The following is a 22921-nucleotide window of genomic DNA, read 5'->3' as shown; positions in this document are numbered from 1 at the left end:
AGGAGCTGATAACAGTATTAATGTTTCTCGGAGTGAGTTTGATGAGGGGCGTGGCTGCAGCTTGTCTGCAGGCCTGGTTTGGTCGAGTGTTTGACTGGAGGATGGGAGAGAGCGCACAGGGAGGGAGGGAGAGAGTAGGAGGAACTAGTGGTGGAAAAAAAAGTTAAAGTGAAAATGGCTTCCTTGTCTTTGGAGTCTACAGAACAATCTGAAAACAGCTCAGATGAGCCGACTGCAGCGGAGCCCAAAGAGGAGAAAGATCCGGTCCAAGTTTCGGAACAATTACTTCAAACTTTCCAAAAGTCGGCTCTGAGTTTTTCCACTGACCAAGTCTCATGTCTCTGCGAGGCCCTTCTGCAGGCGGGCAATGTGGATCGCCTGTGGAGATTTCTCTCCACCATACCTCCTTCGTCCGAGCTGCTACGTGGCAACGAGACCCTGCTGAAGGCCCAGGCACTGGTGGCTTTCCACCGGGACGAATTCAAGGAGCTGTACGCCATCCTGGAGAGCCACGACTTCCACCCGTCTAACCATGGGTTCCTGCAGGACCTGTACCTCAAAGCCCGCTACAAGGAGGCGGAGAGGTCGCGGGGCCGCAGCCTGGGCGCAGTGGACAAGTACCGGCTCAGGAAGAAGTTCCCCCTGCCCAAAACCATCTGGGACGGAGAGGAGACCGTGTACTGCTTCAAAGAGAAGTCCCGCAACGCCCTGAAGGAGTGCTACAAGAGCAACAGGTACCCCACTCCGGACGAGAAGAAAAACCTGGCCCAGGTTACCGGACTGTCCCTCACACAGGTCAGCAACTGGTTCAAGAACCGCAGGCAGAGGGACAGGACCCCGTCAGGGACCCACAGCAAAAGGCAAGACCTCCAACACTGCAGACACGTCTATTATAGCCCTCCACTCTTTGTTCATTTAATCTGCACAACAGCTGCTCTCAACTTTCTTTTGTTACCATTAGTTGTGTTTTATAGCGACAGCAGTCACTCGAAAAAAGTTCAAACCTCGATGGTAAACAAAGGCTACTGGCCTACATATGGTTCACCTTCATGCACATTGGACTGTATAGTAATAAATCTATTAAAGAAAAAAAAAATGCATGAAGTAATAAGGTGGACAGGGGCTGACTTTTGACAGCACTAAGGCCACACATGTCTGAGACCAGAGCATGTTGCTTTGTTATGAAATGTGAGATCCAGGGCGCCCACTGTGGCTCAGGTTTCCTGAAATCCTGCACTGCTGCCTGAAAGGTCTGCAGAGCCAGTCGGGCCGAGAAAGGGTTTAGGGTTAAACTGTGGGAAGGGTGTCGAGAAAACTGCTTTGCTTAAATCTGAGTTTAACAGCGATCGCATTCACAGAGCAGGAGGAGGCTGTCTGTGGGGAGATAAGAGAGGACACAGAGAAGAGTTATCTTATCAGGCTCCAGGGATTGTGGTGGTCTGGCAGACAGGCCGCATGGTCGACCAGGACCATGTACTTTCACACATTAGCCAAATACAACCACTAAAAAGACTTTCCAGCAACCCACTGAGTCATATAAAATAATATAATATATATAATAATATAAAACGGAAAATCTTTTCAACGTAGAAGGTAAAACGGGAAGGAACTCGTCTTTTATATGTAAATGTAAGTTTGTATGTAAATATGTCTTGATGTTTAATTATCCTGATATTTGCATTTATATTATAGTGATCAGGTTATCATGCAAATTTCTTGTTAAACTAAGTATTTAATATTCTCCAACCAGTCATGATCAAATTACTGTCAGTAAATATTGGTGTTGGAAACTTGTCATCTGTGCCCCTGTGACAGGAACTATATTTAATATAAAACAAACAAAACAAATAGAAGTTTGAATGAGGATCTCGGTAATTTCTCCTCCAAACCAGATGCAACATGATTTTAAATGTCCAACAGAACTACTAATGTCTACTTACTACTAATCTAAGGAGCCAGTAATGCAACATAAGCAGGTAAAATAATATAATAATTTAATCTACAGCAATCCCAAAATCCGCTAAACATATTGTATTATTTAATTTGCTGCGATCATAATCAAGCTAAAGTAATAAATGCTGATGGAAATGTCAAGTGGTGTCATTAACCGAGCCAAAACAAACTGCAGGCTCCTGAAGAGTCTGTGTTGTCATGTCTGATGGATTTTATGAGCTATAACCCATTGTGCGGATCATGAAAACACTCACGACGAACCTTTGATTCTAGCTGAATGAGCAGAAAATTAAATCGCCCAAACTAATTTGAGCTGTTTCTAAGGACAGATGCCTCAGTTGTGATGATTTGGAGCTTTGTTGTATATATGTTGGAAAACTTGTCTGTGCCTTGATCTGCTGTTTGCACTCACTGGCCATATTATTAGGTACACCTTTTAAACTGTAAATGCTAATCTCTAATCAGCCAATCCCACCGCATCAATTTAGTGCAGTGGTCTTCAACATTTTTCAGGGCAAAGACCCCCAAACTGATAGAGAGATTAAGTAGGGACCCCCTACCTACTATATGTGTTCTATATTAAACTTAGCCCAGTGCTATTGATAAATATATACTATTATTGTAATTTTGCATTCAATATTAAGCTATTCAGATAATACACGGGTTCAAATATTTATTTTTTATTTCATGTGCAACACTAGCTTGGCCGTGCAACTGCCATGAACATACCTAACTGGTGTATGTATAAATAATTAACAGGTAAAGAAAATAATTGACAGATTCAAGTTTTAACTTTTAAAACATAACTCCATGTAGTAAGGACAGTGAACCACCAAGCCATTTAGGCCTCAGTAGTTGGCTGATGGGAGCGAGCTGCACTGGGATTTCACCTGGGGACTGAACAGGCTCTCGGCCAATTGTGGGGAACCTGACGGAGTCGTTGTGTAATATGCAGCCTTGTGATTGGCTCAGCAGTGAAAGGGGTGGGGCCTATGGTGTACAGGAGGCTTGGATCGACAGGTCTAGTGTTGCGCTCTGTGTGAAATGGTGAGCTGTTGAGACAGCTCCTGCATCGCTGAATGAGTGAAGTGTTGACTGAAAGATAGCGTCTTCTGCCTCCATTTACTAAAATATGTTGGATTCATGTTAACATGTATTTAAAGAAATTTAAATTTGTGGGGAAAAATTAAAAAAAAAGAAAGAAAGAAAATTAACAGACCCCCCACCCCCCTGTCGAGGTCCTATGACTTTAGTAGGAGTGGAGTTCAAAGCAAGAATCAGAAACTGGTGTGAAAAAGAAAAAAGTATCCAAGGGTCAAAGCGGAATGGCTGGACTGGTTTGGGTTGAATGATGCACGGCAACAAAATACAGCAGCTGAAGATGCGACGATCAGTTGATAAAGTCAGAATTTATGAAGGCATGGCTCCATCCCACCATTCAGGTGGTGTAATAGTGTAATGGTTTAGGGGGCATTTTCTTAGCACACTTTGGACCCCTTACAACTAACTGGGTATCGTTTAAATGCCCCTGACTACCTGTATATCATTGCTGACCATGACCATCCCTTCAGTCCCACAGTGGACATATCTTCTGATGGGTACTTCCAGCAGGATAACCAGAGATAACCCTAACGGCTCAAAGCCAAAATATTCTCAACACATGACAATAAGGTCTCTGTGTGGATGGGTCTCAATATACCTGCACATCTAGACTCTTCAGTTTTACTCAGTCCAACAAAGAACCTTTGACCTAGACAGTGTTGTTTACACCGCGAAGCCTGTGCAACGTTAATGGACTTGAGTAGTTTCTCAAAGAGGAATGGAGTCAAATTGCAGTGTGTTCTACTGAATACTGCCTCGAAGGGATTGAATTCTTATGCAGCCGTGTCTGTTGTGGCATGATGGGCTTTTAATTAATTGGCAGTACTTTGTAGAAATCTGTTTTCACTTTAACACTGAAGAGCTTGAAGAGAATTCTTCTGAAAAAAGCTAAATTAAATTGACCGCGATTTATTTATAAAACCAAACCTTCACAGGGGATGCTACTTTTTATAAACACTGTATTGTAACGGGTAATGATTAAAAGCAGTGACGGTCAGCAGATTAATCAGTAATGAAGATGATCTTTTATTAACTAAAAGCTCCCTTTTAAAACAGTAGTAATTCAACAAGTTTTAGTCCATTTGTGCCAAGCTGAACTTTATATTCACATTATACAGATTTACACTCAATTTCTTTAACGGCATGAGCTGAAAATACTTAAATTAGAAGTGCCTGTTTTTCTTCTGTTTGACCTATTGGTCCTTTTTCCATTTCAGTGAATCAGACGGGAACCACAGCACTGAGGACGAGGCGAGTGCGATGGACGACACCCCCGACAAACCAGAGGAGACCGCTGGCTCCACGGCGTCCATCATCTCCGTCTCTGCAGTCCCGTGCAGCACAGGAGGCCAGCTCATCCTCAATGGGTCCAGTGGTTTCCTCACATCCTCTCAGCCATTGCTCCTCAACGGAAACTCGTTGATCTCTGGCACTGGCGGTGGTGTCATAATTAACGGGTTAAGCTTGAGCGACTGCCAGGCCGTCACCCTGAGTCCTGTAGCTAGCAGCTCTCCTCTAATACTGAACGGGGCCCAAGTAATAACCAAACCTGGCCTTAGCGTTCACCAGCCACAGCAAGCAGTGTCTGTGGCGGAACGGGAAGTTTCCGCCATGGAGGCCAAGTCGAGCAGCCTCCCAGCAGTTGTTCTTAGCACTAACACCACAGCAGTCTCAAACCCTCCGTCTGTCATTTCCCTGCCAAATAAGACAGACGGCGGCAATGCAATGGATTTCATAAGCGAATCAGAAGGCAGCAGCCAAACAGTAGCCTCCTCTTCTTCATCTTTGTCTCCTTCTTCACCAACTCTGTCCTCCCCAGCCAATCTCCCTTCATTAGTCTTGACACAAAACCCTCAGCGTCAGGAGCCCCTCACACTCCCAGCGTCTTTGTCGTCTGCAGCCTTGATCATGTCCAATCAGCAAGAGGAGTATGTTGCCACCGCTGGATCCCAGTTAAACCCTTCTAGCTCTGTAGTCTGCTCCAGCAGCTCCACCGCTCAGGTCATCTCTCTGCCCCAGGTTGTGCCTTCCATCCAGGGTATACCAGTTTCCCACCTGGTCCAGCACTCTTCAGGAGCCCAGGTGTCTCAGTGCCCTCAGCTGGTCCCGGTATCCCCCCTCACCTCGCCAGCTCCTCAGTTTCAGTGCCCCCAGACTCTAAACAGACTGGCGCAACAGCAGCAGGATGCTTCAACAACTATGTCTGAATGTGCCACAACCATAGTTTCCATCTCACAGCTTAATAAGAGTCAGCTCCCACAGCAAGTGACGCATCAGTTTGGGGAGCAAATCACAAACTCTGCTTCCAGCAAAATCCAGGCCCCGCAGGTGATTTCCATCTCGTCCCCAACGCAAGTTGTCCCGGTCCCCCAGGGCAAAGGCAACGCACCGGCACAGCTAGTCCCGCTCTCCATGCCTCAGCTGGTCCCGGTCTCCTCCATCCAAACATCCTCCACCATCTCTTTCCCCCAAGTGGTTCCTGCCAGCCCCTCTCTCTCCATCCCCTCTGCTGGGATGCCCTTACAGATCCTGACTTCAGCTCCAGCAGCTGGAGGAGTCGCACAGGGTCCTCTCAGGATAAACCAGCTGAGGCCCATTCAGACCGCGGGTTCCCCAAACAGTGTGGCCCCGACGATGCAGCTCCTGAACTCCGGGATCATCCAGCTTCCCTCTGCTCCTCCAGGTACAACGAATCTAATAGATGCAAACAAATGTAGCAGGAAGAGCTGAAACTAATAGTTTAATAAGACCACTGTTTCCAGCTTCTCAAATGTGACCATTTGATGGTTTTCATGTATGAAATTAAACTGAATAGACGGTTAAAAAAGTGTTTTACAGCAGTTTCTGCTTGAATTAACTTATTAATACAGTAGGTTTTCTATTTATAACATTGTATCCTAACAAATCCAACACACAAGAAATAATAACAAATATGTTGTTTTATTAAAACAATGCGGCTCAATGTTGTAATTAATTTATTTTTAAAAAGACTGAATGTAGTCAGTGACTAATAGATTAATATCTATGCTTCCACTCAAAGGAATGTAACCTTTCCTTTGAGTGGAAGTCTATAAATTAGATTTCTGTATCGATCAGTAAAGAGCTGTATCGGTACATTTCTTTGTTTAATATCTGGTGGTTTCTTATAACTCTCTCTGTCTTGTTATTCGCCGCTGTAGGTAACCTCCTCCTCGGTGGAAGCCCCTACCTGAGCGTCCAGCAGGGAAAGCTGATCCTGACCATCCCGGCCGGTATTCAGCTCACCAGTTTGCCCCTAAAACCAGCCACAGATTCTTCTCCCTCCTCAAATGGTATGGGTCCTGTCTTCAGCCCCTCCACTCTTCCGGTAGCATCCCAACCTTCAACCACCTCCAGCTTCACATCATCTCCTCTGAACTTCATCAACTCCTCTCCACTGTATTGCGCTCCGGAGGCGGCGATCGCAACCAGCCAGACGCCTGCCGTCCCCTCGCCGCATATTTTGGACCAGTCCGTGACGACGCCCAACACTCTCACTCCAGAGAGCATGCTCACCCTCAGTCCCATGTACAGTGGAGTGACACCCAACATCCAAATGTCCCAGCCGGCGTGGAGCCCACAGCCCCTCTCCACTTCAGCCAGTCTGACTCTGTTTGACGTCCGCAGCAAAGGGGACCTGCCCGTGGACCCAGCCTTGTTAGGCCTACCCGGAGGAGAGTCGCTGCTTCTGGGAAGCCCCTCTCCGGAGCAGGACGTGGAAGCCAGCTCACCCCTGGGGAATCCGGAGGAGATGGATGGGGACTCCAAGATCCTCACCCAGCTTCAGTCCGTCCCTGTTGACGATGAGCTGGGTCTGTAGTCTGTTTACGAAGTGGGTTGGCAACCTCTCGTCTCTAAAAACAAAAGCATTCAAACACACACTAGACTTTTTTTTTTATTGACATGAAAGATTTTACTTCTCTGAGACCTACATGTCTCTTACCAACATGTTTATGTTCTAACATGTAACAAGTAAAGACGGATACCATCCTGCTCCCAGCTGGCACTTTTTAGGAAAAGTCCTCTGCAGCTCCATTTAATGTGCATAGGCAGGTGATATACGGGACATCTACTGGTTAAACATGAGATTATTCCTCTGTGGTTTATGCATCTCAGAGGTTCACACTAAAATAAAAACCCTACTTCTTTTTATCAGATCCAGACAGAAGTACTAACGCGGATTAGTTTGCACAGCCCACGTGCAGGTATTAAAAACAAAGACTATATTATACAAGGGATCATGGTTTTTCCTCTTCTCTCAGCTCTTCTTTGTTCTGCTGACCAAATTCATCCGTACTGTGTCTGGGGTTTTTCACTGGCAGAAGAAGTAGCACGTTGTGGATGCACCACAGTAACGAAACATTTAACTATCTGGCAAAGACAACAGCTCTCTGTCGGTCCAGAACTCATAAGAGTCGGGAGCTTCTTTTTTTTTTTCCTTTTCCTGCTCGTGGCCTGAAATATTCAACCAGCACTCCAGGAATATAGCGAAGATTATATTCTTCACAGTCCGAACATGAGTAGGTTGAGTTTTATGTGAAACTATTGAAACATTACTACAGTATTTTATTACTACAAGTTACTGAAAGTCTGGGTGAAAACTTTCAGAATATTATCAGTGAACTCTGAATCACTGTTTGCAGCTTTTGAAGTGAGAATGCTGCCAGGAAACAAAAGAGGTTTATACTCTATGCAATGCATGTTTTAGTTCTTTAAAGGACACTACCTACGTCGCACAGTGGCTATCACAAGAAAGCCTGTACAATTGGGAGATGAAAAGAAACTCTGAATCGCTGAGCTTTTAAAACGAAGCATTACACTAAAAACATTTGCTGTGATACCCACTGAATCATACTTTCCAAAATCTCAGTATGCTGATGCTGATAAGTGCCTTATGTTAAAGCTTACAGGTGTGATGTTTTTGAGAATAAATGTTATGACTTTTTTAACACTATTTTATAAATTGCTATGTACCCGGCCAAACTTATGAATACACTTCATATGGATTTTTTTTGTGTGTGTTTTGTGTGTGTGTGTGTGTGTGTGAGAGAGAATATTCACGTTTCTGTATGTGACACGTTTTGGTTGCATCTCGTCTATTTGTATATTTTGCACATTTCATTCACACGATGTTTACGCCGAGCTGCCATGTTGTTATGACAGTGGATGGACTTGTTGTCTGTTCATATTCTTCTTCTTCTTTTTTTTTTTTTTTTTAATTGGACCTTAATAATGAACACACCGGGAAGTGGGGAAATCAGATTTACACCCACACGCCAGTTCATTAGGTACACTAGGGAACTTGAACTATGTTAAATCGTTTTATGACAGTTTTATTGTTTAGTTTATGTTAAAATGGTTCCAGAAAGGTGGTGTTTCAACTGTATGATCATTTTGGAGGATGTAGTTTGCGATGTTGTTCAACTGGACTGAACAAAAAATAAAACTTTGTTATGGTCAAATTAATAGAAATATGCCTCCAAAAGGAAAAACACAATTGAATCAACAGCTCTCTTTGTTATTTTAAAGAAATACTGAATACCATAAACTCTTCTAAAGATAAGGTTTAGTGCAGGACTGTTATATTAGGATGCATTCGTTTTCACTAACGTACCCAATGAACTGGCCACTGAGTGTGTATTCCTGATTAAATCTGTTGTAAACTAATGCAACAACTAACCACGAGCTTCCTGTTGTCGTAGCGCAGGTATGGGTCAAACCTTAGGCCAGTTATGGTACAAACAAAAATCCCTTAAGTAGTTACAATTATGGCCTGTGTGTGTGTGTGTGTTTGTTTTTTTTATTAGTGTTTGTTGTATGTCTCTTTTGTACATTTAATCTATTTAAAGCATGTATCAATCAGTGTCTAGTCCTTGTTGAGAAAAGCATGGATAGGAAATTATATTCATTTTGACTTGGAAGGTCACGTCGTAGCACAGCCTGAGTTTTAAAATCTCAGACTACAGGTCTGTTTTGAGGTCATAAATATTACGTTTTTAAAATAGGTTAAGTCCCTTGTTAATAAATTTCTGTTCCTGGTAACCTAAGTTTAGATTTTTAAATGGCTCGGACAAATCAGTACTCAACGTTTAAATTAGTTAGTTGTAAAGGGAAACATGTCTATTTGCTCATACCAAAGTGTGTGGACATTAAAGCCTGTGAGGGCTTGCGCACATGTGTTACCCCACGTCTTGTTTTGTACTCTCCTACCTGACACATAACGTGTATGACTCCAGACTTAACCAAAGATAATGTATGTTGATTGACTTTTTGTTTATCATAGTTTTGAAAGGGATCATTTGCGTTTTCTCATTTTTGTATTCAAATGCATTCTATTTTTTATATTACATGATACTGTAATAAACAACATTTACGTAAGACTAGTGTCTCTGTTCCAGTTATTGGCGATGCTGAAGCTATTTTTCCAGGAATTGTGTTTCTAATTTGGCAAGAAAATTTTATTCAAATCTGTTCCTCCTCTCAGCAGACTGAAGGTCGGCGCAATAGCAAAGACCTTAAACGTGTGCAATGGTGTGCATGCATGTGTTTGAACAAGAGACGGAGGGATGTATTGTGTGTTGTTATAACCCTGATGGTCTCAGGTTACCTGTGCCAGGGTATGATGATGAGTAATGCCAAACACACATGCACAGTCGTTTTTGTTCATCCACAGAGGCTTCAGTTCTCTGCTGCACAGAACTAAGGGAAGACGCTTCCACTCAAACTTTGCTCCGACTCACGTCTGAGGACTTTTTGGACCACGGCATGACATTCAATCCAGAGCAGATCACTTGCGTGTGTGAGGTCCTGCTACAGAGCGGCTGCATGGATCGTCTCGCCGGCTTTCTCTGCACTCTTCCTCCCTCCTCCTCCTCCTCCTCCTCCTCGTGCCCCGGGGAGTTGGAGAGCGTGCTGAAAGCCAAAGCCGCAGTGGCCTTTCACCAGGGGCGATTCTCAGACCTCTACACCCTGCTGGAGGGCTTCCCCTTCTCCCCACGCAGCCACCCGCTCCTGCAGCAACTCTGGCTGCGAGCCCACTACATCGAGGCCGAGAGGCAGAGGGGCCGACCCCTGGGAGCTGTGGGGAAGTATCGCGTGAGGAGAAAGTTTCCCCTACCCCATACCATCTGGGATGGAGAAGAGACCAGCTACTGCTTCAAAGTAGGAAAACAAATAATATTAAATGTCCTCCTCAGCTGTGAGTAGCTAAATACATTTATTCAAGTCCTGTACTATAGCTGTACAGAACTTTATTTCAAAATGTTAGTTTTCTTAACACATTTCAGGGGGTAAAATTGGCCCTATTATTCCATTACACAAATTTATACACTCAATAATAATATCCATTATTATTTGCTGCCATGTTTTCAGTTTTCTAAAGTTGCTATTCAGTTACTAATGCGGATTTTTTTGCTTTAGGATAAATATGGCGTCCCGATTTCTGGGGACAGTCCCCGTTTTGGATGACCTGTCCCCCGGTTAAAGCTGTCCCCCGAAAATGTCCCCGAGTTTAGTTTTTTATGAATGAGAAAAAAAAATGTTGCGTGTTGACTAGGACACTTGTTATTACGGTAGTCAGATAGGAAACGCTTGTGAGCATGTTGCGCGCAGTTTACAACTATTACGGTAGCCGGTCACGACATTAGAGAAATATCAGTTTAAATATGTTTAAATATGAATAAATATGTCAAAATAAATGAAACCGTAATAGTCCCTGATCCTTCGTTTCATTTAGATAACATTTAAGTCTTTTCTTTTTTTTCTCAGAAAAATTGAATTGGCATTAATTTATGCATTTAGCATTTTAGTGTTGCAGCATACATTAATTTGACCTCATGTTTGTTCATTTGTACTCATATCTGACTTAATAACTGACTTTATTTTAATTTAACTTCTAAACAGGAGAAATCTCGGAGTATCCTCCGGGAGTGGTACCGTCTAAGGCCGTATCCGTCCACCCGGGAGAAGCGGGAGCTCGCGGCGGCCAGCGGCCTCTCAACCGTCCAAGTCAGCAACTGGTTCAAGAACCGCAGACAGAGGGACCGAAGCACCACCACGGACGTTAGCGGGTCAGTGACGGCACAGCTCACCACAGCTCCCTGAAAAATATCTAATTTATTTATATCCATTGCAGCAACATAAAGTTGTTTTACTGAAATACTATTAATAATAATAAAACATTTTAAAAACTTTGTTAAGCGGGATTCACTGTGGCTACAGGAAGCGGATGGATACATCATGATCAAACTAACCGTTGGCGTTTTACTTAGACTTACTATGTAAATTTTGTACTGCCTAAATTATTTAAATAAGTTTTTTTTTTTGTTGTTTGTTTAGTGAAATTCTTCTTTGGGTACGCTTTCATCTAAGCCACAATGTTTAGTCATTAATTGATAAGAAATCAATTTTTAGAAACGCGCAGTGATACAAAAAATCACGTTGTTACCAAAGTAAACCTGATGATCTGGTCCTAAGAATCGAGGTGAAATAGGTCCTTATATGTTTGATTGATTTTGATGATTGGGAAAAAAAAAATGATTTGTAAAGTAATGATTTTTCTTTGACCTATTGGGGAAACATAAGCACACAGAAATGAAACATGTAATTATTTAATATTTTATCCACATATCATGGATATTTCTTCCTTCCATCCTCAAACTGCAATTGAAGTAACTTGATGCATTTTCTGAAATAAAATTTGGGAAAACAGCACTCTCTTGTGGTTAAAATAGGTTACGAGACATGATCAAATACCACATTTTCCTTTACCTCCTCATCTGTGTCTTCCAGTTTCCACGCACCAGGCTCTGGAGGACCTTTAGATGAAGCCTACCTTTCCTCTGACCACGACCTTTCACCTCCAGGGAGCCCGCAGCCTCAGCACCACCGCCCTCCACCTCCACCTCCACCCCTCTTTCACCCACCACCTCCTCTACATCACAAGTGTGGGGGCCATTCAAACGTCTAATTTAACATACTCTAATGTAAAGTCAATTTTATTAACCAAAACCGGACTTTACAGACACTGCACTGTGACTCGAACAAATATACAGAACACCATAAATGACAGACATTAAAGGTAAGACTCATATGGCTGGATCCAGTTCAACAGATGAGTTCACAGATGTGATGTAAAACCCTGCAGTAGATCTCCGCTCCATCGCACTGAGACATGTGTAACAATTACAGTTTGTTGAAAAGGACCACGCTGCGAAGATGTCACAGAATTTATCAGTGTTTTTGACGTCCCAGAATGTCACATAACTGTAAGAGAAACTGAATAAAGTCATTTTAACTTCATTGCACTGTTCTTGAATTAAGGTTCGTTTAACAACATCCGAGGCTCGTCAAGGATTGTAAGTATTGTCACAGACTTCAGCAAACCATCCATCACCGTCTCACTGCTGCTCAGCTGATTAAAACAAAGTGCATCTCATTCATATTTATGGGGAAAATAATTAATAAGGCTAATAAGGCTTATTTTTTTCCTCACAGGATCAAAACTAAAATTTAAAGTCCTTTTAAATTCACAGACATTTTCCCCCAGCTGCTCGTCGGGTAAGATTAGCTCGTACAGTAGAGTCCAGTACAGTAAAAAGCTCGTCTGTAACATGAATCAGTCCAGCAGAGACAAGTCTTTGGTAAAGTTCAGCTGCTCTAACGGAAAATTATCAACCAGGATCCTCCACCTCTTGTGCGCCTGGTCGTTTCTGATCAATCCTTCGCCACAGGTATTTGTGTTCTAGGTTGAGAAGCCCAGGTATTCTGCCACAAACACGGCCATGATCTTCGTCAGGTTCTCCACCGTCGGACGGTGCATGTTCTCCTCGGTGTCGTCCAGTGTGTGCCAGAACTGTGGGAAGGGTGTGGCGATGACGTGCAGCACGGGGACCCCTGTATAGCAAAGACGAACATAGTGAGAGTTATTTACAGATGAGCCATAACATTATGACCGCCCGGCTAAACAGCCTTGACCCATCGAGGCATGGACTCCACTAGACCTTTGATGGTGTGGTGATGTCTCTGGCACCAAGATGTTGGCAGTAGATCCTTTTAATTTTAATCTGACACCACTGATGCTTGATTGCATTGAGATCTGGGTAATTCAACAACACCTTTAACATGTTTTGGGGTTTCTTAAGCTATTTTAGAGGCATTTTTCTTTCATGACACTTTATCGTTTCTATGAAAAACTGTTCATGGTCTGCAACAATACTTAGGTAGGTGGCATGTGTTGAAGCAACGTCCATGTGAATGGCAGGATCCCAGATCTCTCAGCATCACACTGCCTCCTCCTGCTCCCTTCTTCCCCCAGTGTCATGTGTTCCCCAGGTAAACAACAGAGATTGTTGTCAGACTGATTATCTGCAGTAGAAAGTGGTCAGCACTGGCAACTTTTTCTCAGTAATTCGAGCTACAGCAGCTTGTCTGTTGGACAGGACCACACGGGTCAGGCTTCGCTTCCCATTAATTTCACTGCAGACCTACTGCATCACTACTGCAGATCAGTTTCGGAGACAATCTCACCCACTCCTCTAGAAATCAAAATGTGACCCTTTGATCAAAGTCGATCAAAAATGACTTGCTGCCAATTATGTATCACATCCACTGGGGGGTGCCATTATAACGAGATAATACTTTATTCACTTCATTAATGGTCATAATGCACAAGCAGCAGCAATCTGCAGAGGTCTGGAACTGCAGGAACCTGATTGTCACTCACCTTTATGGAGGAAGGGGATGTGATCGTCCTGCACAGGCCCAAGATACACGTCCTTCCTAAAATATGTCTGCTCTGAGGGGTGAGACATCAGGAGACCCTGTCGATGGAGCCTTTTCTCTGTGAGCAAGGAGAGAGCATGTCTCAGGCACACACCAGGGAAAGACTGAAAAAACAATCATGGCGGCCAGCACTTACCTGCAGCAATCAGGCGGTCAAACCAGCGAGCTGTGTTATCGAAATGATTCGCAATCAGTGGATCAGGACCACCGAGCAGGTCTAGGAGCACAAAGAGGTCCTGGGGAGAGAATTTAAAATAAAAAAACAGAGCCTTCCTTTAAGCTACGCTACATTACTGTAATTAGATTATCAGTGTGAAATGTAATTAACTTTTAAATTCAGACCTATTTATGTTTGGAGGCTGAGACCTGCTGTTGTTAAGGCAGGCTGCTAAATTCAGCCCTGTCATACATAATTCAGTGTGTGTCTGGATCAGGGCGTTTTGATGACCGCAGAGTAGTTTCCTCACCACAGCCTGGAGCATGTTGGCGTGCGAGGAGGCTGCGGGGTGAGGCGTATTCGCCATGAGCTCGGCGAGGTGACGGGAGCCGTACAGGGAGTCGGTGGCGGTCCACTCTTCAAATGACTCCTCGCCGTCAAAAAACACCAGCTGCAGAGACACTGGAAATTTCTGAGGGGACAAAGGGAAGAGGGGAAAGTTAATTAAATCAAAAAGCGGCAGAGGCAGAAGCAGAGGCCAGTCTCACGTTCTGCAGTGCTGTCGCAGTGTGTATGCAAGTGTGTGCTCCTGCGGTAAGTACATAAATCACAGCCTCTGGAGAGATAGTGTTATATACAGATGACTGCTGCACTCAGAGCAGGGGGCTAGAGTCAGCATTTTCTGTCCTACACTGCAGCCTCTGAGGCAGAGCAGGGAAACGAGAGCATAAGGGGAAGAAAAATAAGGAGCATCTCAAATCAGAGAGAAACTGAGCAGCATATTAAATAAAAAAAGGAACCGAATCTGTTAGCTTCACTTCCAGGTTGTCGATACACATTTAACCAAATCACATACCTGCTGTTTGAATGATCTAAGCTGAGCATCCAGAGAGGTGGCAAGCTCCAGGATCATAGCGCAGGGCACTGCAGAGTCACTGGCCCCGAGAAAGACCTTCTCTGGAGCGCGGGGATCTGGGGGCAGGACCTTGGAGTCATAGTGGCAGGCCAGGAGCAGCCTCCGAGGGGCTGACGGGTCCAGAGTGGCGATGACGTTGGTGAAGGTGACCTGGCCACGGGGGGTGGGGGACTGAAAGGAGTCCAGGTCTATGGACCAGCCGGCAGACAGCGAGGACAGAGTGGAGGTGATGTGCTGAAGTAGGGCACAGTTAAATATGAGGGAGGAGAATGTGAATACAAATACAAAGGGAAAAGGGGGCGCTATAAATATTAATGTAATTCTGTAAACACACCTGCTGTACAGCCAGGCTGCCTTGTGTCCCCGGCAGTCTTTCTATTAGGATGGGACGCAGGTGAGTCTCCCACAGGCGAGCGCCGTCCACCTGAGAGGCCAGACGGCGGATCTGAGCAGCAGAGCACTTACTGGGTTTGTGGGACAGCTGGAGGAGACAAAAAAATGAGAAAGAGGAGAAGAAATTAAACAACATGAGCACACAACAAGTATTAACAGCAGAACAGAAATGTTCCAGATGTTTGGGGTACAGAGGAGCATTCATTTTCTGGAGGTTTTCATTGTATAAATAGAAGGGCTAAGGCAAGAAGGTCAATTATTACAACTACTGCAGCAAAATGAACAGCTGATGCTTTGTTTATCATATATGAGAGTGTTTGTTCTCCGCGGGAACAACCTTATGTCATAGAGGCTGTAACCCAGTTCAAGCTACATAAACACAACTGCTATCGAGTAACAAAAACGGGTGAAAGCTGCAGTGGGAAACACGATCGGTGGCACACCTGCGCCGCCACGCTGACTTTAATCTGTGCTACCATATGATATGAGCCCGAGAACCTCAACTCACCTCACAGGTACTTTTAGGATTTATTAATCACTTCAAGTATAAAAGTTCTGCACTAAATCTTATCCCGAGGAAGGTTGTAGTGTTCAGCATTTGCTTAAAATAAAAGAGAGAGCTGTTGATTCAACTGTGTTTTCACTCTGGAGGCCGTGGCTTATAGTACTATTGAATTGTATTTGTACTGTACCTACGCAGGTTTCTGTTATTTCAACATTTAAGTCAGCGATCAAGGCTAAGTAACAGAAACATTTTTGTGTTTAATTCAATCCAGTTTAACAGCACCACAAACTACATCCTCCAGAACGATCATACAGTTCAATCACCACCTTCCTCACACTGTTTCAGCATAAAATGAACATTATAACACACACAAAGGAGGATTTAGTGAAGGATTGCGTTCACTAGTGTGCCTATATGTTTTGCCAAGTAAGTGTATAATCAGTTCACAACGACATAAGTCAAAGAAAGGCAGCATATGAACAAGCTGGCAATATATTTGCTTAACAGTTAATTTACTTGTATCTGCCTAGTGGACTTTACAGAAACTATGTTTAGATTATTTACAAATAAACTAAACATCATCATCTATCATTAAATATAGACAAGTTAAACTCATACTCATAACCACAACAGTGCTGTACATGTGGTCAGAGCTGGACTGGGATGTTCATAGAGGCATGTGCTGCAAAATTATAAGTATGCATTGGAAAGAATTATATATATCAGTGTAGTATTTTACTATTGAATGAATGAATGAATGAATGAACACACAACATCATCAAAATGAACCGTTTTGTGTGGACAGTTTAGGATATTTGCCTATACACTGGCTTTAAATGAATGTAATGCATCATATTTTATAAAGTTTGCATGACAAAAAAATGTAATATACAAATAAATAGCACAGAAAATAACAATATTATTAAACAAGTAGATACAGAGAAGTCTCAATTAGAGTATCTCTGCAGATATTATCGTCCACAGCTGATAGCTTGTTGCTGAACTGTCATAACAACAAAATTATACAGTATTTAAGTGACTTTTGGAGGATAAAAAGTCTGTGTTTGTGTTTTCTTACCCTGTCTTTGGTTAAATCCGCTGCAGGCATGCGGTTCACATCTCTACTTGCGGTGTCGTTGGACAGGTAGACTCCCAGCACCACCGCCAGCACCAGCACACCGAGGAGACACAGCAGCAGCAACCGGGCCCGGGGCATCCGCACCCGGTCACAGCCGGGCAGAGAGCCGCCGCCGGTGCTCTGCTGCAGAGACTTGTACCGCCGAACGGACCGGGACATGACTGGAGACACCGTGTCCCTGTGCAGTCGCTCAGCCGGTCCTAGCAGCTACGTGTACAATCTGACTTGTGGAGCAACGTAGGAGGGAAAAGTGTCACAGGAAGTCGAGCAGGAGAAGAGAATCAGCCCCGAGGGAAACAGACTCTGCGGTGATAAGAACAGCCTGTAGTCCGGATTCAACAAAAACATCCATGTTTAGTCTCCGATAGTCCTGGTATTCAGTGCGAATCCAGCAGGCCGATTACCTGAAGTCATGTCTGAGTCTTTAAGGCTGTTTTTTATGAAGTTAATCTGAGATAAATTATAATACAGCCAGAACGGCTGTTCATTCTGTCTATTTGAAGCTCCGGTAGTTTAGCCTCTTTCACTCCTATATTAAACTCTTCTTTGTTCTGTAACAGCTGCAGACGAGCAACCAGAAATAAATTAAAAATAAAGCAAACTTGTCATAGCTCTGTTGTTGTAGTAGTCCTGTCCATATAAAAATATTCATTTTAAACCTTCTTATTACGGGACATCTCCGTAGTGGACTCACAATTCTTTTTCTTCTCGTGTTTTATGTTGGTTATTAAGTACCAGCGCCGCCTTGTGACGGAACTCAGCAGCGCCTCTGGTGCGTTATCGCCACCTAGTGACCAGGAAGAGGAAGTACACAAAACAATACAAAACCCTCAACGAAATAATGACAGGAAAAAAGTATTTGTTGGAAAAAAAAAATTCTTAATAAATGTACTCAATAGTACTTAAGTACACATTTAAAGTTACATTAAAGTCTACTTTAATTTAGTAATTCAATTCATTATACTATGTCTTCTTTTTCTTCTCTTTTTTTTTAATAAATCAACTTCAATCCCACAATATTACAAGTTAAAAAAAACATCATATACAGTTCATGTAAATACATGCACACACATAGGTATATACACGACCCTATATATATAAAATAAACACCAAACTTCATATATATTTACAACTCAACCTGGTGCCAAACAATAGTGGTCATGTGAGAAAAAGAGATAACACAACATAACGACAATATTTCACTCCACCACAAAAGCAAATATTGCACTTTTCACTCTATTGCATTTAATATATTTATTTATATGGATGCAAAATCAGATTATCAGTAAAAAAATATATATAATATACAAACATAGTTTAAATAAATGATACTTTTGCCAACATAAAAGTAGACGCTTCCTTCCTTGTTTTTTTTTTGTTTGTTTTTTTTAATTATTTTGTTGTCTTGATTTTGTTGTTGTGAACGAAATAAAAACGAAATAAAAAAAAAAAATGTTTTATAATACCGGAAGAGGAACTCTGCTCTGATTGGCTCTCACACATATCAGTAGCGTCGTTGCTGATTGGTCAAAACGCTTCTTCATATTCTTCCGGGTTACGCCATCCGCACAAATAGCTCTTTAGCGGGTTTTTTCGGGAGTCATTCGCGCTTTTTCCTTCAAGCCTGACTGGGGTCCTTGTTCCTCTGCGTGGTTTGAGATTGTGGAACGGTTCATCTTGTTGCTGGAGAGTTTTTAGTTTTCTCTGGGGACGAGTGAAACCACGTTTTGCAAGCATGCATGTAGTCAAGAGAGGTGAGTGGTGGTTTTGTTGTCGTTCTCGTTATGTATCTCAGGCCACTGTCAGTAAAGTGGATCCTCTGGTAATCATGAAATTATTTGCTGCCAGTGTTGTCTGATGGGTTTTATATCACTCAACCAAAACGTAAGCTCCATATTTGAGTCTATGAGTCTGTTAGCTAACGTTAGCTCGTAGCTATCAGTGTGCATCTAAGTCGTATGAAAGGTGTTATACAAGTAGTTTGATAAAGAACTCATTTGTGTTGTGCTAATGGTCTCACGTAATTTAACTCGGTGCCCAGCTGTTATAGAAGCTAACATCGACTTTATGATATAGTTTCGTTAAATAATTTTATTGTAGTTTGGCTTTTTGGACTCTGGTTTATAAGCCTTTGTCTCAGATGGCGCCAAAAGAAATTGTCCCACACGAGTGTGGTGCGGCCTGGTCCTCAAGAAATCTAAGTAATTAACACTAGAAAATGTAGTGTAAAAAGTATAAGGCAAAGTAAAGGGTTGGACAAAATTACTTTTATGTAATTTGTGTAGTTTTTGTTGGTCTTAAAAAGGAAAACTTGTTCGACTTCAGACATTAGTGTCAAGTATTTCACTTCATTATCACATTACCATCATCATTTATACAACATGAATAACATTAATAAAAGTGTGATATGATCCGTGTCAATGAGCCATAAGTGATTAAGTTCTGCACAATCTTTTTTTATTTTACTAAATAATAAAAAAAGATCAGAATGAGTGAAAAGTTTGGCAGGAAATCATAAATCTGTAAACTTGGAGCCAGTTGTAGTTTAAATGTAAATACAGGACGTAGATGACATAAGCAGAAAAATGTGCCTGAGTTACCAACAAAGAGCCATTGTCTTAAAATTTTTCATAACTTAAAGTTTAGTTGGAAGTCTGTTGGCTCCCTCTGTTGGTACACAAATAATAAAGATGGATCCTTTGAGTCTGTCACACACATCTGTCCACAATGACAACTGCTGATAGAGCAGACTGCCGTGGTGTGGAAAGTGAACAAAAAAATCTTTAAACAAACTTGGCTCCACTTGAAACCCAAACATTCAATGGGAGGAATGTGTCTTTTCATTTTTGTGTTTGACCAGTGCAAAAACCACAACTATACAGTCACAAGTATGAACAATCTTATTTTTTTTTCTCATAAAATATTAATTTTAAAACGGCTGCATAACCTCAATGAATCCTGGATACATTTTAATAAAGAAAACCACTAAATCATGTTTTTTAAATTGTGAATTTCCATAAACTTGAGATAAAAATCCAAATGTGCCATTTTGCCCATAGGTGTTTGGGTTGACAGAGATGTTTGTTTGTGTTTCTTTTTTTGTTCAGATGGACGCCAGGAGCGCGTCATGTTCGACAAAATCACCTCTCGCATCCAGAAGCTTTGCTACGGACTGAACTCTGAATTCGTGGATCCGGCCCAGATCACCATGAAGGTGATCCAGGGTCTGTACAGCGGAGTCACCACCGTGGAGCTCGACACGCTCGCCGCCGAGATCGCTGCCACCCTCACGACCAAACACCCCGACTACGCCATCCTCGCCGCGCGCATCGCCGTCTCAAACCTCCACAAAGAGACGAAGAAGGTGTTCAGCGAAGTGATGGAGGACCTGTACAACTACGTCAACCCTCTGAACAGACGCCACTCCCCCATGATCTCCAAGGAGACGCTCGACATCGTCCTCGAGCACAAAGACCGCCTCAACTCCGCCATAATCTTCGACAGAGATTTCTCCTACAACTTCTTTGGCTTCAAGACTCTGGAGCGCTCCTACCTGCTGAAGATCAACGGCAAAGTGGCCGAGCGACCGCAGCACATGCTCATGAGAGTGTCCGTTGGGATCCACGGCACCGACATCGACGCTGCCATCGAGACCTACAACCTCCTCTCCGAGAAGTGGTTCACCCACGCCTCCCCGACCCTCTTCAACGCCGGAACCAACCGCCCGCAGCTGTCCAGCTGCTTCCTGCTCGCCATGAAGGACGACAGCATCGAAGGCATTTACGACACGCTGAAGCAGTGCGCCCTCATCTCCAAATCGGCGGGAGGAATCGGCGTGGCGGTCAGCTGCATCAGATCGACGGGGAGCTACATCGCCGGCACCAACGGCAACTCCAACGGGCTCGTCCCCATGCTGAGGGTCTACAACAACACGGCGCGCTACGTTGACCAGGGTGGTAACAAGAGACCCGGAGCCTTCGCCATGTACCTGGAGCCCTGGCACTTCGACGTGTTCGACTTCCTGGAGCTGAAGAAGAACACTGGAAAGGAGGAGCAGAGAGCCAGAGACCTGTTCTACGGCATGTGGATCCCAGACCTGTTCATGAAGAGGGTGGAGAGCAACGGGGACTGGTCCCTGATGTGTCCCAACGAGTGTCCCGGGCTACACGAGTGCTGGGGGGAGGAGTTTGAGAAGCTCTACACCAAATATGAGAAGGAGGGGAGGGTCAAGCGCGTGGTGAAGGCCCAGCAGGTGTGGTACGCCATCATCGAGTCCCAGACGGAGACGGGGACGCCATACATGCTCTACAAGGACGCCTGCAACAGGAAGAGCAACCAGCAGAACCTGGGCACCATCAAATGCAGCAACCTCTGCACGGAGATCGTCGAGTACACCAGCGACGACGAGGTGGCCGTCTGCAACCTGGCCTCCATCGCTCTCAACATGTACGTCACCCCGGACCGGACTTACGACTTCAAAAAGCTGGCACAGGTCACCAAAGTGATCGTCAAGAACCTGAACAAGATCATCGACATCAACTACTACCCCGTGCCCGAGGCGGAGAACTCCAACAAGCGCCACCGGCCGATAGGAATCGGAGTCCAGGGTTTGGCGGACGCCTTCATCCTGATGCGTCACCCGTTCGAAAGCCCGGAGGCTCAGCTGCTGAACACCCACATCTTCGAGACCATCTACTACGCCGCCCTGGAGGCGAGCTGCGAGCTGGCGGCCGAGCTCGGCCCCTACGAGACGTACGAGGGCTCCCCCGTGAGCAAGGGCGTCCTCCAGTACGACATGTGGGAGAAGACGCCGACGGACCTGTGGGACTGGAAGCTGCTGAAGGAGAAGATCGCCAAGCACGGCGTGAGGAACAGCCTGCTGCTCGCCCCCATGCCCACCGCCTCCACCGCCCAGATCCTGGGCAACAACGAGTCCATCGAACCCTACACCAGCAACATCTACACCCGCAGGGTCCTGTCGGGAGAGTTTCAGATCGTCAACCCCCACCTGCTCAAAGACCTGACGGAGAGGGGGCTGTGGAACGAGGAGATGAAGAACCAGCTGATCGCTCACAACGGATCCGTTCAGGTAATCGTCCACATCTGGTGTTTGTGTTGATGTAAAAGAGATTTTTTTTAGACGATTATTAGATATTATTCAAAGGGTTTTTAGACTGAAGTGACATTTGTTGTCTTTTTTTTTTTATTTTGACAGGAGATTGCTGGCATTCCCGACGATGTGAAGCAGCTGTACAAAACCGTGTGGGAAATCTCCCAGAAGACCATACTCAAGATGGCGGCCGACCGCGGCGCCTACATCGACCAGAGCCAGTCCCTGAACATCCACATCGCAGAGCCGAACTACGGCAAACTGACCAGCATGCACTTCTACGGCTGGAAGCAAGTGAGTGAGACCTGGAGGACAAAATCCGAGCTGAAGATTTTAAAGGAAAGGTTTAAACTGATGATGATTTCTTCATCTCTCTCGCTCTCGTCGCAGGGTCTGAAGACGGGGATGTACTACCTGAGGACGAAGCCCGCCGCCAACCCCATCCAGTTCACCCTGAACAAGGAGAAGCTGAAGGAGGCGCAGCCGGTCAACGGCTCGGACACTGAGGTGAAAGAGCGAAACACCGCAGCCATGGTGTGCTCCCTGCAGAACAGAGACGACTGCGTCATGTGCGGATCTTAAGCGTCTCCGCTCGGACCGGCTGAGGCTCGACGTTAAAATGTTTGACTTTGGCCGGTGGGCCTGATGTTCTAGGCGCCTCTACAACAGTTCACACTTGATAATTTCTCACTTTGAGACGCACAGTCAGATTGTATAGAAATAATTTTATTAAAAAGATGTAAACCTCGCAATTTCTCACTTAAAATGTTTTTTATGTTCAATGCTTAAATAAAATAAAACATTTTATATGCACTATTCTGATTGTCTCGTTTCCTTTGTCCGCTTCT

At 44.1% G+C, this 22921-nt stretch overlaps 4 protein-coding genes across 4 annotated transcripts; 3 read left to right on the top strand and 1 right to left on the bottom strand.

The window, feature by feature from the left end:
- The first annotated feature begins 83 nt into the window (after window positions 1-83).
- On the top strand, window positions 84-9450 carry six5 (SIX homeobox 5). The gene is made up of 3 exons (XM_047595250.1): window positions 84-860; window positions 4272-5737; window positions 6234-9450. The coding sequence occupies exons 1-3, from the start codon at window positions 175-177 to the stop codon at window positions 6890-6892; spliced, it is 2811 nt and encodes a 936-aa protein (XP_047451206.1). The 5' UTR covers window positions 84-174; the 3' UTR covers window positions 6893-9450.
- A 275-nt stretch (window positions 9451-9725) lies between these two features.
- Window positions 9726-12372, top strand: six9 (SIX homeobox 9). The gene is made up of 3 exons (XM_047595207.1): window positions 9726-10233; window positions 10975-11141; window positions 11863-12372. Exons 1-3 carry the CDS (start codon window positions 9838-9840, stop codon window positions 12038-12040), a joined length of 741 nt encoding a protein of 246 aa, XP_047451163.1. The 5' UTR covers window positions 9726-9837; the 3' UTR covers window positions 12041-12372.
- qpctla (glutaminyl-peptide cyclotransferase-like a) lies at window positions 12051-17667 on the bottom strand. The gene is made up of 7 exons (XM_047595205.1): window positions 16904-17667; window positions 15262-15408; window positions 14868-15161; window positions 14322-14483; window positions 13991-14090; window positions 13796-13912; window positions 12051-12966 (listed from the first exon to the last, which is right to left on the bottom strand). The coding sequence occupies exons 1-7, from the start codon at window positions 17120-17122 to the stop codon at window positions 12815-12817; spliced, it is 1191 nt and encodes a 396-aa protein (XP_047451161.1). The 5' UTR covers window positions 17123-17667; the 3' UTR covers window positions 12051-12814.
- An 864-nt stretch (window positions 17668-18531) lies between these two features.
- Window positions 18532-22889, top strand: LOC125013515 (ribonucleoside-diphosphate reductase large subunit). Its single transcript, XM_047594262.1, has 4 exons — window positions 18532-18717; window positions 20071-22052; window positions 22179-22367; window positions 22464-22889. Exons 1-4 carry the CDS (start codon window positions 18699-18701, stop codon window positions 22653-22655), a joined length of 2382 nt encoding a protein of 793 aa, XP_047450218.1. The 5' UTR covers window positions 18532-18698; the 3' UTR covers window positions 22656-22889.
- Window positions 22890-22921: the final 32 nt, after the last annotated feature.

This window comes from Mugil cephalus, chromosome 9, assembly GCF_022458985.1.
Source record: "Mugil cephalus isolate CIBA_MC_2020 chromosome 9, CIBA_Mcephalus_1.1, whole genome shotgun sequence".
NCBI lineage: Eukaryota > Metazoa > Chordata > Actinopteri > Mugiliformes > Mugilidae > Mugil > Mugil cephalus.
The sequence above is the reverse complement of the archived record's forward strand: the minus strand, read 5'-3'. Positions and strand labels throughout refer to the sequence as shown.

What these genes read in the sequence shown, in the direction of transcription:
- six9 (XM_047595207.1), top strand. Translation starts at nt 9,838, where the DNA reads ATGACATTCAATCCAGAGCAGATCACTTGCGTGTGTGAGGTCCTGCTA. An exon ending in AGACCAGCTACTGCTTCAAA is followed by an intron (nt 10,234 to 10,974) that starts GTAGGAAAACAA and finishes ACTTCTAAACAG; the next exon opens with GAGAAATCTCGGAGTATCCT. An exon ending in ACCACCACGGACGTTAGCGG is followed by an intron (nt 11,142 to 11,862) that starts GTCAGTGACGGC and finishes TGTGTCTTCCAG; the next exon opens with TTTCCACGCACCAGGCTCTG.
- qpctla (XM_047595205.1), bottom strand. Translation starts at nt 17,122, where the DNA reads ATGTCCCGGTCCGTTCGGCGGTACAAGTCTCTGCAGCAGAGCACCGGC. An exon ending in CGGATTTAACCAAAGACAGG is followed by an intron (nt 15,409 to 16,903) that starts GTAAGAAAACAC and finishes TGTCTCCTCCAG; the next exon opens with CTGTCCCACAAACCCAGTAA. An exon ending in GCAGCCTGGCTGTACAGCAG is followed by an intron (nt 15,162 to 15,261) that starts GTGTGTTTACAG and finishes GCCCTACTTCAG; the next exon opens with CACATCACCTCCACTCTGTC.
- six5 (XM_047595250.1), top strand. Translation starts at nt 175, where the DNA reads ATGGCTTCCTTGTCTTTGGAGTCTACAGAACAATCTGAAAACAGCTCA. An exon ending in TCAGGGACCCACAGCAAAAG is followed by an intron (nt 861 to 4,271) that starts GCAAGACCTCCA and finishes TTTCCATTTCAG; the next exon opens with TGAATCAGACGGGAACCACA. An exon ending in GCTTCCCTCTGCTCCTCCAG is followed by an intron (nt 5,738 to 6,233) that starts GTACAACGAATC and finishes TCGCCGCTGTAG; the next exon opens with GTAACCTCCTCCTCGGTGGA.
- LOC125013515 (XM_047594262.1), top strand. An exon ending in CTCACAACGGATCCGTTCAG is followed by an intron (nt 22,053 to 22,178) that starts GTAATCGTCCAC and finishes TTATTTTGACAG; the next exon opens with GAGATTGCTGGCATTCCCGA. An exon ending in ACTTCTACGGCTGGAAGCAA is followed by an intron (nt 22,368 to 22,463) that starts GTGAGTGAGACC and finishes CTCTCGTCGCAG; the next exon opens with GGTCTGAAGACGGGGATGTA.